Here is an 18202-nt window from a genome sequence, read left to right as displayed (position 1 = left end):
TGGTGATATCCTTTACACACTGATGTCGCTTTTTGATGCAGTACCGCCTGAGGGATCGAAGGTCCGTAATATCATCGCTCACGTGCAGTGATTTCTCCAGATTCTCTGAATATTTTGATGATATTACGGAGCGTGGATGGTGAAATCCCTAAATTCCTTGCAATTGCTGGTTGAGAAATGTTGTTCTTAAACAATTTGCTCAGGCATTTGTTGACAAAGTGGTGACCCTCGCCCCGTCCTTGTTTGTGAATGACTGAGCATTTCATGGGAGCTGCTTTTATACCCAATCATGGCACCCACCTGTTCCCAATTGGCCTGTTCACCTGTGGGATGTTCCACATAAGTGTTTGATGAGCATTCCTCAACTTTATCAGTCTTTTTTTGCCACTTAAGCCAGCTTTTTTGAAACATGTTGCAGGCATCAAATTCCAAATGAGCTAATATTTGCAAAATAATAACAAAAGTTTTCTAGCTCGAACGTTAAATATCTCGTCTTTGCAGTCTATTTAATTGAATATAAGTTGAATAGGGTTAGCAAATCATTGTATTCTGTTTTTATTTACCATTTACACAACGTGACAACTTCACTGCTTTTGGGTTTTATATTTAAGAAGTAAAAAAATAAATGCTTCAAAACATCTTTGTTGTTCATGCTCAAGATATCGGTCACAGCACGTCCTTTTTCTGGCGTTGGTGTCTCAGCACTGCGGCATGAAAGTTCTCATAGTCGCCATGGTCCAGCTGCTGACAAGAGGACACGTGATGACAGTGAGACTGGATTCATGACACCAGAACCAACAAGATGTCACCTCTGCAGGCTTGTCGAGCTCATTTGGATCTGCGGTGGACGAGGGAGACGTCGCCGTCCTGCGATCGGGAAAGAAATACAACCTGCATGAGCTTGTCGGGAAGTACGAGTGAACACCTTTAGCATCATGTTCATGTTCACGAAAACAATGATCCGTTTTTACAAAATAACATTTCTGCTTGTGCTACAATGTTTAGTCAGACGAATCTGCATTAAAGCGTTCATTTTGACAGTCCTACTTTTTACCTGAAGTGCAGAGTCAGGATGATCAGGATGCCCACGAACACAACAGCAGAATAAACCAGCCGGATGATGTTCCAATTACGGACACTGATGTCTTCAGTGGACGGAGACGTGTTTTGGACATGAGTGGTCTTACCATTCACCCTCACGTGCACACCAATGGTTTGGTTCCCCCTATTGTTGTTGGCCTCACAGTAATAATCATGGCCACCCTGCTCTGGACTGATGTCCCTGAAGGTGAGCCTCTGACCTGGACTGATGTCTTTGAAGGTCAGCGTCTGACCTGACGCCAGAGGAGACGACATGTTCTCCTTGTACCAGGTGTAGTTAGCGGCCGGGTTAGCATCGCTGTCGCAGGTCAGATTCACCGACCATCGCCCCTCGATGACAGGAGACGGACTGATGGAGAAAAAGGTCGACCTGGGACCATCTGAGGGACAGGACATAGTCGTCATCAGTGTCACCGCACGTCTTAAAGGGGAACATTATCACAATTTCAGAAGGGTTAAAACCATTAAAAATCAGTTCCCAGTGGCTTATTTTATTTTTCGAGGTTTTTTTTCAAAATTTTACCCATCACGCAATATCCCTAAAAAAAGCTTCAAAGTGCCTGATTTTAACCATCGTTATATACACCCGTCCATTTTCCTGTGACGTCACATAGTGATGCCAATACAAACAAACATGGCGGATAGAACAGCAAGTTATAGCGACATTAGCTCGGATTCAGACTCGGATTTCAGCGGCTTAAGCGATTCAACAGATTACGCATGTATTGAAACGGATGGTTGTAGTGTGGAGGCAGGTAGCGAAAACGAAATTGAAGAAGAAACTGAAGCTATTGAGCCATATCGCTTTGAACCGTATGCAAGCGAAACCGACGACCAGCGACACAGGAGAAAGCGAGGACGAATTCGGCGATCGCCTTCTAACCAACGATTGGTATGTGTTTGTTTGACATTAAAGGAAACTAACAACTATGAACTAGGTTTACAGCATATGAAATACATTTGGCAACAACATGCACTTTGAGAGTGCAGACAGCCCAATTTTCATCAATTAATATATTCTGTAGACATACCCTCATCCGCTCTCTTTTCCTGAAAGCTGATCTGTCCAGTTTTGGAGTTGATGTCAGCAGGCCAGGGAAGCTGGGGTCGATATTCTTCTCTTGATCATCTTTGGTGGCATAAGCGACGGTGTGAGCCCAGACATCCAGGGGGTTTAGCTCGCTCGTCTGTGGGAACAAACTGCCGCCATTGCTTGCCGTGCTACCGAGGTCCTTTGTCCCTGAATTGCTCACACACTCCGGCAGATTCAATGGGGGTCTGGTGGTAGATTTCTTTGACTTTATCGTTGGAAATGCATCTGCTTTGAGTGTCGCAGGATATCCACACATTCTTGCCATCTCTGTCGTAGCATAGCTTTCGTCGGTAAAGTATGCGGAACAAACGTCCAATTTCTTGCCACTTTGGCATCTTTGGGCCACTGGTGCAACTTGAATCCGTCCCTGTTCGTGTTGTTACACCCTCCGACAACACACCGACGAGGCATGATGTCTCCAAGGTACGGAAAACAGTCGAAAAAAACGGAAAATAACAAAGCTGATTTGACTCGGATTGCTTCCCGATGTGACGTCACAACGTGACGTCACATCACTCCGAGAGCGAATAATAGAAAGGCGTTTAATTCGCCAAAATTCACCCATTTAGAGTTCAGAAATCGGTTAAAAAAATATATGGTCTTTTTTCTGCAACATCAAGGTATATATTGACGCTTACATAGGTCTGGTGATAATGTTCCCCTTTAAAGGTGACTTATCATGCAAAACCAACTTCTGTTTTTGTTCATTTCAGATCTGCGTAAGTTCGAAAATTCAAAATCAAACCACGGAGACATGGCGGAGATATTTAGAATACATCCTCGTCTCCCTTCTTGCAAGCCGTTTGGAATTCGCACAAGTTGTGACGTTTTTCCCAAATGTGATGTCAGCGGATGTATCCATATACGGTAGACCCAGCAGGCACAAGACGTTGATACAACGTTGACTGTACATATGCATTTTTCAAAACTGACTTTGAAACATCGACAGGCGGATCGGTGCGGCGTCTTCAGTAATGCGGACGCTGTATCGATCCGTTGTGGTGAAGAAGGAGATGAGCCGGAAGGCAAAGCTCTCAATTTACCGGTCGATCTACGTTCCCATCCTCACCTATGGTCATGAGCTTTGGGTTATGACCGAAAGGACAAGATCACGGGTACAAGCAATCGAAATGAGTTTCCTCCGCCGGGTGGCAGGTCTCTCCCTTAGAGATAGGGTGAGAAGCTCTGCCATCCTGGAGGAGCTCAAAGTAAAGCCGCTGCTCCTCCACATGGAGAGGAGCCAGATGAGGTGGTTCGGGCATCTGGTCAGGATGCCACCCGAACGCCTCCCTAGGGAGGTGTTTAGGGCACATCGGACCGGTAGGAGGCCACGGGGAAGACCCAGGACACGTTGGGAAGACTATGTCTCCCGGCTGGTCTGGGAACGCCTCGGGATCCCCCGGGAGGAGCTGGACGAAGTGGCTGGGGAGAGGAAAGTCTGGGCTTCCCAGCTTAGGCTGACCCGACCTCGGATAAGCGGAAGAAGATGGATGGATGGATGGACTTTGAAACAACATTGCAAAATAGTTGTGTTTGTATATTGAGACAACGTTGGTGTCTAACTTTGGATCCACGTTGTTGGTTGGGAAATGACCACAATTCAATTGTTAAATAGACGTCTCAACCTGACATTGAATACATGTCGTCAAAAAGCACGTTGTTTCAACGTTGTATTTGTGTTGTAGAATATTGGTTGGGAAGTGACCAAATATCAATGGTCAAATCAACGTTTCAACCTGACATTGAATAAACGTTGTCAAAAAGCATGTTGTTTCATTTGTGTTGTAGAATATTGGTTGGGAAATGACCAAATTTCAATGGTCAACTCAACGTCACAGCCCGACATTGAATAAACGTTGTCAAAAAGCATGTAGTTTCAAAGTTATATTTGTGTTGTAGAATATTGGTTAGAAAATGACCAAATTTCAACGGTCAAATCAATGTCACAACCTGACATTGAATAAACGTTGTCAAAAAGCATTTTGTTTCAACGTTGTATTTGAGTTGTAGAATATTGGTTAGAAAATGACCAAATTTCAACGGTCAAATCAATGTCACAACCTGACATTGAATAAACGTTGTCAAAAAGCATGTTGTTTCATTTGTGTTGGAAAATATTGGTTGGGAAATGACCAAATTTCAACGGTCAAATCAATGTCACAACCTGACATTGAATAAACGTTGTCAAAAAGCATTTTGTTTCAACGTTGTATTTGAGTTGTAGAATATTGGTTAGAAAATGACCACATTTCAACGGTCAAATCAATGTCACAACCTGACATTGAATAAACGTTGTCAAAAAGCATTTTGTTTCAACGTTGTATTTGAGTTGTAGAATATTGGTTAGAAAATGACCAAATTTCAACGGTCAAATCAATGTCACAACCTGACATTGAATAAACGTTGTCAAAAAGCATGTTGTTTCATTTGTGTTGGAAAATATTGGTTGGGAAATGACCAAATTTCAACGGTCAAATCAATGTCACAACCTGACATTGAATAAACGTTGTCAAAAAGCATGTTGTTTCAACGTTGTATTTGAGTTGTAGAATATTGGTTAGAAAATGACCACATTTCAACGGTCAAATCAATGTCACAACCTGACATTGAATAAACGTTGTCAAAAAGCATGTTGTTTCATTTGTGTTGGAAAATATTGGTTGGGAAATGACCAAATTTCAACGGTCAAATCAACGTCTCAACTTGACATTGAATACATGTAGTCAAAAAGCATGTTGTTTCTACGTTGTATTTGAGTTGTAGAATATTGGTTAGAAAATTACCAAATTTCAACGGTCAAATCAATGTCACAACCTGACATTGAATAAACGTTGTCAAAAAGCATGTTGTTTCATTTGTGTTGGAAAACATTGGTTGGGAAATGACCAAATTTCAACGGTCAAATCAATGTCACAACCTGACATTGAATAAACGTTGTCAAAAAGCATTTTGTTTCAACGTTGTATTTGAGTTGTAGAATATTGGTTAGAAAATGACCACATTTCAACGGTCAAATCAATGTCACAACCTGACATTGAATAAACGTTGTCAAAAAACATGTTGTTTCATTTGTGTTGGAAAATATTGGTTGGGAAATGACCAAATTTCAACGGTCAAATCAACGTCTCAACTTGAGATTGAATACATGTCGTCAAAAAGCATGTTGTTCCAATGTTGTATTTGAGTTGTAGAATATTGGTTAGAAAATGACCAAATTTCAACGGTCAAATCAATGTCACAACCTGACATTGAATAAACGTTGTCAAAAAGCATGATGTTTCATTTGTGTTGTAAAATATTGGTTGGAAAATGACCAAATTTCAATGGTAAAATAAACATCTCAACCTGACATTGAATACATGTCGTCAGAAAGCATGTTGTTTCAATGTTGTATTTGCTTTGTAGAATTTTGGTTGAGAAAAGACCAAAATTCAATGTCAAATCAATGTCACAACCCAACATTGATTAAACGTTGTCAAAAAGCATGTTGTTTCAAAGTTATATTTGTATTGTAGAATATTGGTTGGGAAATGACCAAATTTCAACGGTCAAATCAACGTCACAATCCGACATTGAATAAATGTTGTCAAAAAGCATGTTGTTTCAAAGTTATATTTGTGTTGTAGAATATTGGTTAGAAAATGACCAAATTTCAACGGTCAAATCAATGTCACAACCTGACATTGAATAAATGCTGTCAAAAAGCATGTTGTTTCATTTGTGTTGGAAAATATTGGATGGGAAATGACCAAATTTCAACGGTCAAATCATCGTCAAAGCCCGACATTGAATAAACGTTGTCAAAAAGCATGTTGTTTCAACGTTGTATTTGAGTTGTAGAATATTGGTTAGAAAATGACCAAATTTCAACGGTCAAATCAATGTCACAACCTGACATTGAATAAACGTTGTCAAAAAACATGTTGTTTCATATGTGTTGGAAAATATTGGTTGGGAAATGACCAAATTTCAACGGTCAAATCAACGTCTCAACTTGAGATTGAATACATGTCGTCAAAAAGCATGTTGTTCCAATGTTGTATTTGAGTTGTAGAATATTGGTTAGAAAATGACCAAATTTCAACGGTCAAATCAATGTCACAACCTGACATTGAATAAACGTTGTCAAAAAGCATGTTGTTTCATTTGTGTTGTAGAATATTGGTTGGAAAATGACCAAATTTCAATGGTCAAATAAACATCTCAACCTGACATTGAATACATGTCGTCAAAAAGCATGTTGTTTCAATGTTGTATTTGCTTTGTAGAATTTTGGTTGAGAAAAGACCAAAATTCAATGTCAAATCAATGTCACAACCCAACATTGATTAAACGTTGTCAAAAAGCATGTTGTTTCAAAGTAATATTTGTGTTGTAGAATATTGGTTGGGAAATGACCAAATTTCAACGGTCAAATCAACGTCACAACCTGACATTGAATAAACGTTGTCAAAAAGCATGTTGTTTCATTTGTGTTGGAAAATATTGGTTGGGAAATGACCAAATTTCAACGGTCAAATCAATGTCACAGCCCGACATTGAATAAACGTTGTCAAAAAGCATGTTGTTTCAAAGTTATATTTGTGTTGTAGAATATTGGTTGGGAAATGACCAAATTTCAACGGTCAAATCAATGTCACAACCTGACATTGAATAAACGTTGTCAAAAAGCATGTTGTTTCATTTGTGTTGTAGAATATTGGTTGGAAAATGACCAAATTTCAACGGTCAAATAAACATCTCAACCTGACATTGAATACATGTCGTCAAAAAGCATGTTGTTTCAACGTTGTATTTGCTTTGTAGAATTTTGATTGAGAAAAGACCAAAATTCAATGTCAAATCAATGTCAGAACCCAACATTGATTAAACGTTGTTGTTTCAAAGTTATATTTGTGTTGTAGAATATTGGTTGGGAAATGACCAAATTTCAACGGTCAAATCAACGTCTCAACTTGAGATTGAATACATGTCGTCAAAAAGCATGTTGTTCCAATGTTGTATTTGAGTTGTAGAATATTGGTTAGAAAATGACCAAATTTCAACGGTCAAATCAATGTCACAACCTGACATTGAATAAACGTTGTCAAAAAGCATGTTGTTTCATTTGTGTTGTAGAATATTGGTTGGAAAATGACCAAATTTCAACGGTCAAATAAACATCTCAACCTGACATTGAATACATGTCGTCAAAAAGCATGTTGTTTCAACGTTGTATTTGCTTTGTAGAATTTTGGTTGAGAAAAGACCAAAATTCAATGTCAAATCAATGTCAGAACCCAACATTGATTAAACGTTGTCAAAAAGCATGTTGTTTCAAAGTTATACTTGTGTTGTAGAATATTGGTTGGGAAATGACCAAATTTCAACAATCAAATCAACGTCTCAACTTGAGATTGAATAAACGTTGTCAAAAAGCATGTTGTTCCAATGTTGTTTTTGAGTTGTAGAATATTGGTTAGAAAATGACCACATTTCAACGGTCAAATCAATGTCACAACCTGACATTGAATAAACGTTGTCAAAAAGCATGTTGTTTCATTTGTGTTGGAAAATATTGGTTGGGAAATGACCAAATTTCAACGGTCATATCAACGTCTCAACTTGACATTGAATACATGTAGTCAAAAAGCATGTTGTTTCTACGTTGTATTTGAGTTGTAGAATATTGGTTAGAAAATGACCAAATTTCAACGGTCAAATCAATGTCACAACCTGACATTGAATAAACGTTGTCAAAAAGCATGTTGTTTCATTTGTGTTGTAGAATATTGGTTGGAAAATGACCAAATTTCAACGGTCAAATAAACATCTCAACCTGACATTGAATACATGTTGTCAAAAAGCATGTTGTTTCAACGTTGTATTTGCTTTGTAGAATTTTGGTTGAGAAAAGACCAAAATTCAATGTCAAATCAATGTCAGAACCCAACATTGATTAAACGTTGTCAAAAAGCATGTTGTTTCAAAGTTATATTTGTGTTGTAGAATATTGGTTGGGAAATGACCAAATTTCAACAATCAAATCAACGTCTCAACTTGAGATTGAATAAACGTTGTCAAAAAGCATGTTGTTCCAACGTTGTATTTGAGTTGTAGAATATTGGTTAGAAAATGACCACATTTCAACGGTCAAATCAATGTCACAACCTGACATTGAATAAACGTTGTCAAAAAACATGTTGTTTCATTTGTGTTGGAAAATATTGGTTGGGAAATGACCAAATTTCAACGGTCAAATCAACATCTCAACTTGAGATTGAATACATGTCATCAAAAAGCATGTTGTTCCAATGTTGTATTTGAGTTGTAGAATATTGGTTAGAAAATGACCAAATTTCAACGGTCAAATCAATGTCACAACCTGCCATTGAATAAACGTTGTCAAAAAGCATGTTGTTTCATTTGTGTTGTAGAATATTGGTTGGAAAATGACCAAATTTCAATGGTCAAATAAACATCTCAACCTGACATTGAATACATGTCGTCAGAAAGCATGTTGTTTCAATGTTGTATTTGCTTTGTAGAATTTTGGTTGAGAAAAGACCAAAATTCAATGTCAAATCAATGTCACAACCCAACATTGATTAAACGTTGTCAAAAAGCATGTTGTTTCAAAGTTATATTTGTGTTGTAGAATATTGGTTGGGAAATGACCAAATTTCAACGGTCAAATCAACGTCTCAACTTGAGATTGAATACATGTCGTCAAAAAGCATGTTGTTCCAATGTTGTATTTGAGTTGTAGAATATTGGTTAGAAAATGACCAAATTTCAACGGTCAAATCAACGTCACAGCCCGACATTGAATAAACGTTGTCAAAAAGCATGTTGTTTCAAAGTTATATTTGTGTTGTAGAATATTGGTTGGGAAATGACCAAATTTCAACGGTCAAATCAATGTCACAACCTGACATTGAATATATGTTGTCAAAAAGCATGTTGTTTCATTTGTGTTGGAAAATATTGGATGGGAAATGACCAAATTTCAACGGTCAAATCATCGTCAAAGCCCGACATTGAATAAACGTTGTCAAAAAGCATGTAGTTTCAACGTTGTATTTGAGTTATAGAATATTGGTTAGAAAATGACCAAATTTCAACGGTCAAATCAACGTCACAACCTGACATTGAATAAACGTTGTCAAAAAGCATGTTGTTTCAACGTTGTATTTGAGTTGTAGAATATTGGTTAGAAAATGACCAAATTTCAACGGTCAAATCAATGTCACAACCTGACATTGAATAAACGTTGTCAAAAAGCATGTTGTTTCATTTGTGTTGTAGAATATTGGTTGGAAAATGACCAAATTTCAATGGTCAAATAAACATCTCAACCTGACATTGAATACATGTCGTCAAAAAGCATGTTGTTTCAATGTTGTATTTGCTTTGTAGAATTTTGGTTGAGAAAAGACCAAAATTCAATGTCAAATCAATGTCACAACCCAACATTGATTAAACGTTGTCAAAAAGCATGTTGTTTCAAAGTTATATTTGTATTGTAGAATATTGGTTGGGAAATGACCAAATTTCAACGGTCAAATCAACGTCACAATCCGACATTGAATAAATGTTGTCAAAAAGCATGTTGTTTCAAAGTTATATTTGTGTTGTAGAATATTGGTTAGAAAATGACCAAATTTCAACGGTCAAATCAATGTCACAACCTGACATTGAATATATGTTGTCAAAAAGCATGTTGTTTCATTTGTGTTGGAAAATATTGGATGGGAAATGACCAAATTTCAACGGTCAAATCATCGTCAAAGCCCGACATTGAATAAACGTTGTCAAAAAGCATGTTGTTTCAACGTTGTATTTGAGTTATAGAATATTGGTTAGAAAATGACCAAATTTCAACGGTCAAATCAACGTCACAACCTGACATTGAATAAACGTTGTCAAAAAGCATGTTGTTTCAACGTTGTATTTGAGTTATAGAATATTGGTTAGAAAATGACCAAATTTCAACGGTCAAATCAACGTCACAACCTGACATTGAATAAACGTTGTCAAAAAGCATGTTGTTTCATTTGTGTTGTGGAATATTGGTTGGAAAATGACCAAATTTCAACGGTCAAATCAACATCTCAACCTGAGATTGAATACATGTTGTCAAAAAGCATGTTGTTTCAACGTTGTATTTGCTTTGTAGAATTTTGGTTGAGAAAAGACCAAAATTCAATGTCAAATCAATGTCAGAACCCAACATTGATTAAACGTTGTCAAAAAGCATGTTGTTTCAATGTTATATTTGTGTTGTAGAATGTTGTTGGAATAATTGTTTGTAAGTTATCACAAAAGAAACGTTGTATTATGAATGCTGTCTTTCGAGGCCTAACAAGAGGAAGAAGGCTCGTGAAACGCCACTGTGATTTCAACACAGACAGATGGCAGGATCTGCTCAACTTCCAGAGGAACTCTCTTTGAAGTGTTAAACGAACTCTCTCTGAAGTATTTCACAAACTCTCTTCCAACTATTTGGTAACCGAGGTCAACGCTATTTACGACCCGCTGCCCTCTTGAAGTTGCTGTGGTCAGGAGACGGGAGGGGTTATCCATTGTCCTCCAACACCTGCCCCAGCTGGAGCCAGGAAGAGCCCAAGCCCGAGAAATCCTCTTCTTGGTCTTCAAAGCGACCGAAAACAATGACTGTTTTACATACTTCCCATTCCTGCTGTGACATGTGTTGGTGCGTGAACATTGAACATCTGAATAAAAGAGGAGACGGAAACCTTCTTCATCAGAGCGTGGTGCAGACTGTACAGAGAGTGCAGTGGCCATGTCTCTCCTCAATATTGAGTCCAAATTGAATTCTGTCTCTGTTTGATTCCTTGCCTTTTGTCTTGTTTAATAGATGTCCTCAGTGTTTGAACGTGACAAATATTGGTTGGGAAAAAACCAAAATTCAATGCCAAATCAATGTCAGAACCCAACATTGAATATACGTTGTCAAAAAGCATGTTGTTTCAACGTTATATTTGTGTTGTACAATATTGTTTGGAAAATGACCAAATTTCAACGGTCAAATCAACATCTCAACCTGACATTGAATACATGTCGTCAAAAAGCATGTTGTTTCAACGTTGTATTTGCTTTGTAGAATTTTGGTTGAGAAAAGACCAAAATTTAAATGGTCAAATCAACGTTCAGAACCCAACATTGATCAAAGTTTGTCAAAAAGCATGTTTTTTCAACGTTATGTTTGAGTTGCTCAATGTCAGGACCTATTTCAACAAGTTCTCACCGTTGTTTTAATGTCTTGTGCCTGCTGGGAGAAATCTACCCCAAGTCTGATGCTGTGGTCAATGATCTCCTTCTTTGTCTCTAGCCACTTGTTGTGGGGCATTCATTCTTCGCTGTTGCCATTTCTAATACAAAGTAGCGTACGCTTCTAATTGATATCTGTCAGGAGACTCTGTCTGGAAGCGCTAAAAAGTACAACAAAGAAGACGGGGAGAAAACGCAGCTGAAGTGGAGGCACGTAGATAAAAGCGCCTACAAAACGGTGCATCCTGAAGGGTCGATCAGAAAATGGACTGTAAAACATCATCTATGCAACAGTTTGACCAAAGCAACCTCGTTACATGTTATGTAGACCACAAGAAGGGTTTTAAATGTAGAAACAAATCATACCATGACCCCTTTAAAGATGTAGTTGGTACTTACATTGGACGTCTATGAAGACTGCTGAAGAGTTGACACGTCCATGTTTATTCTCAGCCTCGCAGCAGAATGTTCCGGCATTTTCAGGACGGATGGAATCGAAACTGTAATGTTCTTGTGGTTTTTGGGTCAGATTTTGGTGATCCTTGTACCAGGTGTAGCTGGCGGCCGGGTTAGCATCGCTGCTGCAGGTCAGAGTCACCGACTGTCCCTCAACGATGACAAGAGACGGACTGACGGACAGAGAGGGCCGTCTTGGAGCATCTGAGGGACAGGACATTGGGCCCCATTCAGCAAACGTTCTTAAGAACACATTTTGGTCTTAGGCCCACTTACGAAGTTGTTAAGGAGATTTTTGTATTCACCAATGTTTTCTTCGCTGGGATTTGTTCGTAGGTAAGAACAAAATCTCCAGAGTGCTCCAGAACACTCTTAAAGTGGCCTATTTGTTCTTAAGTGTGACAAGTTCCCTTACTTCTATTGTCTAATGTTACATTAATATCATAGACAGATAGATAGATAGATAGATAGATGGATAGATGGATAGATATATAAGACAGACAGACAGACAGACAAACAAACATAGCAAAATGAGCAATATATAGACATTTAAAAACATCCATCCATCCATCTTCTTCCGCTTATCCGAGGTCGGGTCGCGGGGCAGCAGCCTAAGCAGGGAAGCCCAGACTTCCCTCTCCTCAGCCACTTCGTCCAGCTCCTCCCGGGGGATCCCGAGGCGTTCCCAGGCCAGCCGGGATATATAGTCTTGCCAACGTGTCCTGGGTCTTCCCCGTGGCCTCCTACCGGTCGGACGTGCCCTAAACACCTCCCTAGGGAGGCGATCGGGTGGCATCCTGACCAGATGCCCGAACCACCTCATCTGGCTCCTCTCGATGTGGAGGAGCAGCGGCTTTACTTTGAGTTCCCCTCGGATGACAGAGCTTCTCACCCTATCTCTAAGGGAGAGCCCCGCCACCAGGCGGAGGAAACTCATTTCGGCCGCTTGTACCTGTGATCTTGTCCTTTCGGTCATGACCCAAAGCTCATGACCAAAGGTGAGGATGGGAACGTAGATCGACCGGTAAATCGAGAGCTTTGCCTCCCGGCTCAGCTCCTTCTTCACCACAACGGATCGATACAGCGTCCGCATTACTGAAGACGCCACACCGATCCGCCTGTCGATCTCACGATCCACTCTTCCCTCACTTGTGAACAAGACTCCGAGGTACTTGAACTCCTCCACTTGGGGCAAGATCTCCTCCCCAACCCGGAGATGGCACTCCACCCTTTTCCGGGCGAGAACCATGGACTCGGACTTGGAGGTGCTGATTCCCATCCCAGTCGTTTCACACTCGGCTGCGAACCGATCCAGTGAGAGCTGAAGATCTTGGCCAGATGAAGCCATCGGGACCACATCATCTGCAAAAAGCAGAGACCTAATCCTGCAGCCTCCAAACCAGATACCCTCAACGCCCTGACTGCGCCTAGAAATTCTGTCCATAAAGGTTATGAACAGAATCGGTGACAAAGGGCAGCCCTGGCGGAAACCAACCCTCACTGGAAACGTGTCCGACTTACTGCCAGCAATGCGGACCAAGCTCTGACACTGATCATACAGGGAGCGAACCGCCACAATAAGACAGTCCGTTACCCCATACTCTCTGAGCACTCCCCACAGGACTTCCCGGGGTACACGGTCGAATGCCTTCTCCAAGTCCACAAAGCACATGTAGACTGGTTGGGCAAACTCCCATGCACCCTCAAGGACCCTGCCGAGAGTATAGAGCTGGTCCACAGTTCCACGACCAGGACGAAAACCACCGTTAGAATAATTATGTATAAATGATCACATAACTCTTATGCATAAAGGCCGTTGCTATAGTTATTATCAATTGTGCTGAAGTTGTACTTTTCTATCTGTGCAAAGAGACAACTGGCAATCCAAAAGATTGCGAGTAGTCTCGTATCAGTGTTTGTGTCCAGAACCGGCGTGCTGACTGCCAAGGCCGAACATCGAGTACCGTGACGCAGACAAAGCAGAGACAGGGCGATATCACGAGAGTCAGCACATTTGCATTTCATGAATAGTCATATATTGTGTCTAACTGGGGATGCTGAGATTGCCCCCCTTCCTTCAGCAGCAGCCTCAGTGATGTGACCAGGGACCTCCCAAATAAATAGAGGAGAACGTGGGACTGTTACCTTAGAGCGTAGGTTGGATCTGTAACTAAGAGAACAGCCCAATACGTCTCTCCCCATTGGGCCAAATTGAACTCTGTCTCTGCATGATTCCTTGCTTCTTGTCTGTTTAATAGATGTCATCAGTGTTTGAACCTGACACACACACACACACACACTCACACTGCAAGATGGCAAGATGCCGCAGATCGTGCCCTGGGGAGGGAGCGCACATTTCACGACCATGTTGACCTACTTGCCCGAAGTGACGAATATATATTTGAACGCTTTAAGCTACCGAGAGCAGTACCCCCTTTCTTAAACTTACATTTTGACATTATGTATATCCCCCCGCGCTATAATACGAATTTCTCTTCTGTAATCTGTTTGTGTTTTCTCCGTGTGTTCTCCGGGATTGTGACCTCATGTGAGGAATTAAGGGCGTTTACCTATGCAAATGACGAAATTAAGGGTGTTAGCATATGCATATTGGGGAAATAAGGGCGTGTTTATATGCAAATTATGATAGACACGCTTGCGCTAACCATTTGGCATTCCGCAACTTAAGAACAGCAGGTGGGAACAATTTGGTCGTTTAAGAACACGTCATGAATTTGAATGGACTCCTCTTAGGAACTTATTGCTGAATGGTGCCCATTGTCCTCATCAGTGTCACCACATATCTCAAAGACATAGTTGTACTCACATTGGACATCAATGAAGACGGGTTCTGATGTGTTCTTCCCCAGCTGGTTCTCCACAGTACACCAATACTCTGCTGCGTCTGAAGACTTGATGGACTTGAAGACCAGCTGTCGATCTTTACTGAGGACTTTAACTTTTGAAAACACATTCTTCTTCTTGTACCAGCAGTAATCAACTGTTGCTGAGGAGTAGTTGTAGTTGTCGATGTTGCAGGTCAGTGTCAGTGGATGACCCTCCGATATGTCATCAGCATGACTCAGAGACACTGAGGGTCTTTCCAGAACATCTGGAGGAAGAACCAAGAAGTTTTGATCAAACACTTTGTAAGGGAAAACACTTAGAGTATGTAGGCCGTTGCTATAGTTATTATCTATTGTGCTCAAGTTCTATCTGTGCAAAGGCACACAACTTGTTATCTTCCACTGCAAGTTGTCTCGCAGCAGCAGTTTCTGTTTCCAGACCCTGCCTGCTAAACAGCCAAGGACGGACTTCAAGTACCTCAACGAAGATAAGACGACAGCACGCAGACAAAGCAGAGACAAGGCGAAATCACAAGGCCCCCAGCACATTCAGTTCTGAATAATCACGTATTGTGCGTGCTGAGCTGCTCGCATGATATGTGTGACCACTCCCTTTAGAGGCAGCCTCAGTGATGTTAACTAGGGAACTCCTGAATAAATAGAAGAGCGCCTGGGACTGTCCCTCAGAGCGTGGTGGGAGACTGTAACTGAGTGTGCAGCCTCAAACGTTTCTCCTCATGAGCAAAATTGAATTCTGTCTCTGCCTGATTCCTTGCTTCTTGTCTTGTTTGTTCGGTGTTTGAACCTGACAGAAAGTACTCCTTCTCCCTCCTCGTTGCTCATATCGAAAGTGTCGACTTCTTTATTCAGGTACACCCCTTTGTCCACAACTGTGTGAGCAAATAGTCAAACAGTTTAAGAACAACGTTTCTCAAAGTGCAATTGCAAGAAATTTAGGGATTTCAACATCTACGGTCCATAATATCATCAAAAGGTTCAGAGAATCTGGAGAAATCACTCCACGTAAGCGGCATGGCCGGAAACCAACATTGAATGACCGTGAACTTCGATCTCTCAGACGGCACTGTATCAAAAACAGACATCAATCTCTAAAGGATATCACCACATGGGTTCAGGAACACTTCAGAAAATCACTGTCACTAAATACAGTAGGTCGCTACATCTGTAAGTGCAAGTTAAAGCTCTACTATGCAAAGCGAAAGCCATTTATCAACAACACCCAGAAATGCCGCCGTCTTCTCTGGGCCCGAGATTATCAAAGATGGACTCATGCAAAGTGGAAAAGTGTTCTGTGGTCTGACGAGTCCACATTTCAAATTGTTTTTGGAAATATTCGACATCGTGTCATCCGGACCAAAGGGGAAGCGAACCATCCAGACTGTTATCGACGCAAAAATGAAAAGCCAGCATGTGTGATGGTATGGGGGTGCATTAGTGCCCAAGGCATGGGTAACTTACACATCTGTGAAGGCACCATTAATGCTGAAAGGTACATACAGGTTTTGGAACAACATATGCTGCCATCTAAGCGCCGTCTTTTTCATGGACGCCCCTGCTTATTTCAGCAAGACAATGCCAAGCATGGGTTACAACAGCGTGGCTTCGTAAAAAAAGAGTGCGGGTACTTTCCTGGCCCGCCTGCAGTCCAGACCCAGTCTCCCATCGAAAATGTGTGGCGCATTATGAAGCGTAAAATACGACAGCGGAGACCCCGGACTGTTGAACGACTGAAGCTCTACATAAAACAAGAATGGGAAAAAATTCCACTTTCAAAGCTTCAACAATTAGTTTCCTCAGTTCCCAATCGTTTATCCAATCCAATCCAATTTATTTATATAGCACATTTAAATAACAAAATGTTTCCAAAGTGTTGCACAACAATATTAAAAACAATATTAAAAACAATAATCAAATATTATCCTTAGCTCCACCAATGACTGAATAAAAAAAAAAAAATATATAGAACCAATATAAAAACAATATAAAAATAAATATGATTAAAAACGATTTTAAAGGGAAAAAGCAATTAAAACAGTAAATAGAAATCAAAATGTATATATATATATATATAAAAAAAACAAAAACACAGAGGACAACAGAGGACCACACAACTCACGTAGTGTTAAAAGCCAAAGAATAAAAGTGGGTCTTTAGACGAGACTTAAAACACTCCACTGTGGGAGCAGTTTGAACATGGAGGGGCAGAGTGTTCCAGAGCTTAGGGCCGACCACAGAAAAGGCCCTGTCTCCCCTGGTTTTAAGTCTGGTCTTGGGCATCACGAGCTGGAGCTGGCTCTCGGACCTCAGAGCGCACGCAGGAGTGTAAATTTGGATGAGGTCCGAGATATACTGAGGTGCCAGTTCATGTAAAGCTTTAAAAACCAACAGCGAGGTTTTAAAATCAATTCTAAAATGAACAGGGAGCAAACTCTGAAGAATTGGGGTTATATGCTGGCGTCTCCTGGCCTGTTAAAAGTCGTGCTGCCGCGTTCTGGACTAACTGCAACCGGGAGAGAGCTTTTTGGCTAATGCCAGCATAAAGTGCATTGCAGTAGTCCAAGCGACTAGAAATAAAAGCATGCACGACTTGTTCAAAAAGGTTAAAAGATAAAAATGGTTTTACCTTTGCTAAAAGACGAAGATGATAAAAACACTATTTTAAAACGCCATTGACTTGTTTGTCAAGTTTAAAATGGCTGTCTATAGTGACGCCAAGGCTGCTGACTTTGAATTTCCGGTTTTCCCTCATTCATTATTCAAAAATTCTGGGCTATCAGGAATAAACAGGAATAAAACAGGAATAAACAGGAATAAACAGGAATAAAAACAAAAGTGTTGACTGGTTTGTTGCTTCTGCTGGCTGGCTAAACGTGTTCATTAGGAATAAACAGGAATAAAACAGGAATAAACAGGAATGAACAGGAATAAAAACAAATGTGTTGACTGGTTGCTGCTTCTGCTCGCTGGCTAAACGTGTTCATCAGGAATAAACAGGAATAAAACAGGAATAAACAGGAATAAAAACAAATGTGTTGACTGGTTGCGGCTTCTGCTAGCTGGCTAAACGTGTTCATCAGGAATAAACAGGAATAAACAGGAATACAACAGGAATACAACAGGAATAAACAGGAATAAACAGGAATAAAAACAAATGTGTTGACTGGTTGCTGCTTCTGCTCGCTGGCTAAACGTGTTCATCAGGAATAAACAGGAATAAAACAGGAATAAACTGGAATAAACAGGAATAAACAGGAATAAAAACAAATGTGTTGACTGGTTGCTGCTTCTGCTCGCTGGCTAAACATGTTCATCAGGAATAAACAGGACTAAAACAGGAATAAACAGGAATAAAAACAAATGTGTTGACTGGTTGCTGCTTCTGCTAGTTGGCTAAACGTGTTCATCAGGAATA

The 18202-nt window shown here is 40.3% G+C and overlaps 1 protein-coding gene across 1 annotated transcript in view; it reads right to left on the bottom strand.

The window, feature by feature from the left end:
- LOC133622075 (B-cell receptor CD22-like) overlaps nt 1-18202 on the bottom strand; it is a 32187-nt gene continuing 13985 nt past the window's right edge. Inside the window, exons 6-10 of the mRNA XM_072916102.1 lie at nt 14751-15035; nt 11867-12127; nt 1055-1481; nt 810-867; nt 1-741 (exon numbers count right to left, since the gene is read on the bottom strand). Coding sequence (XP_072772203.1) covers nt 667-741; nt 810-867; nt 1055-1481; nt 11867-12127; nt 14751-15035 — 1106 coding nt within the window. The 3' untranslated portion in view covers nt 1-666. The remainder of the gene's footprint in view (nt 742-809; nt 868-1054; nt 1482-11866; nt 12128-14750; nt 15036-18202) is intronic.

The sequence above is a fragment of the Nerophis lumbriciformis genome, linkage group LG25, assembly GCF_033978685.3.
Source record: "Nerophis lumbriciformis linkage group LG25, RoL_Nlum_v2.1, whole genome shotgun sequence".
Lineage (NCBI taxonomy): Eukaryota > Metazoa > Chordata > Actinopteri > Syngnathiformes > Syngnathidae > Nerophis > Nerophis lumbriciformis.
Note: the sequence above shows the minus strand (reverse complement) of the source record. Positions and strands in the feature narration are given on the sequence as shown.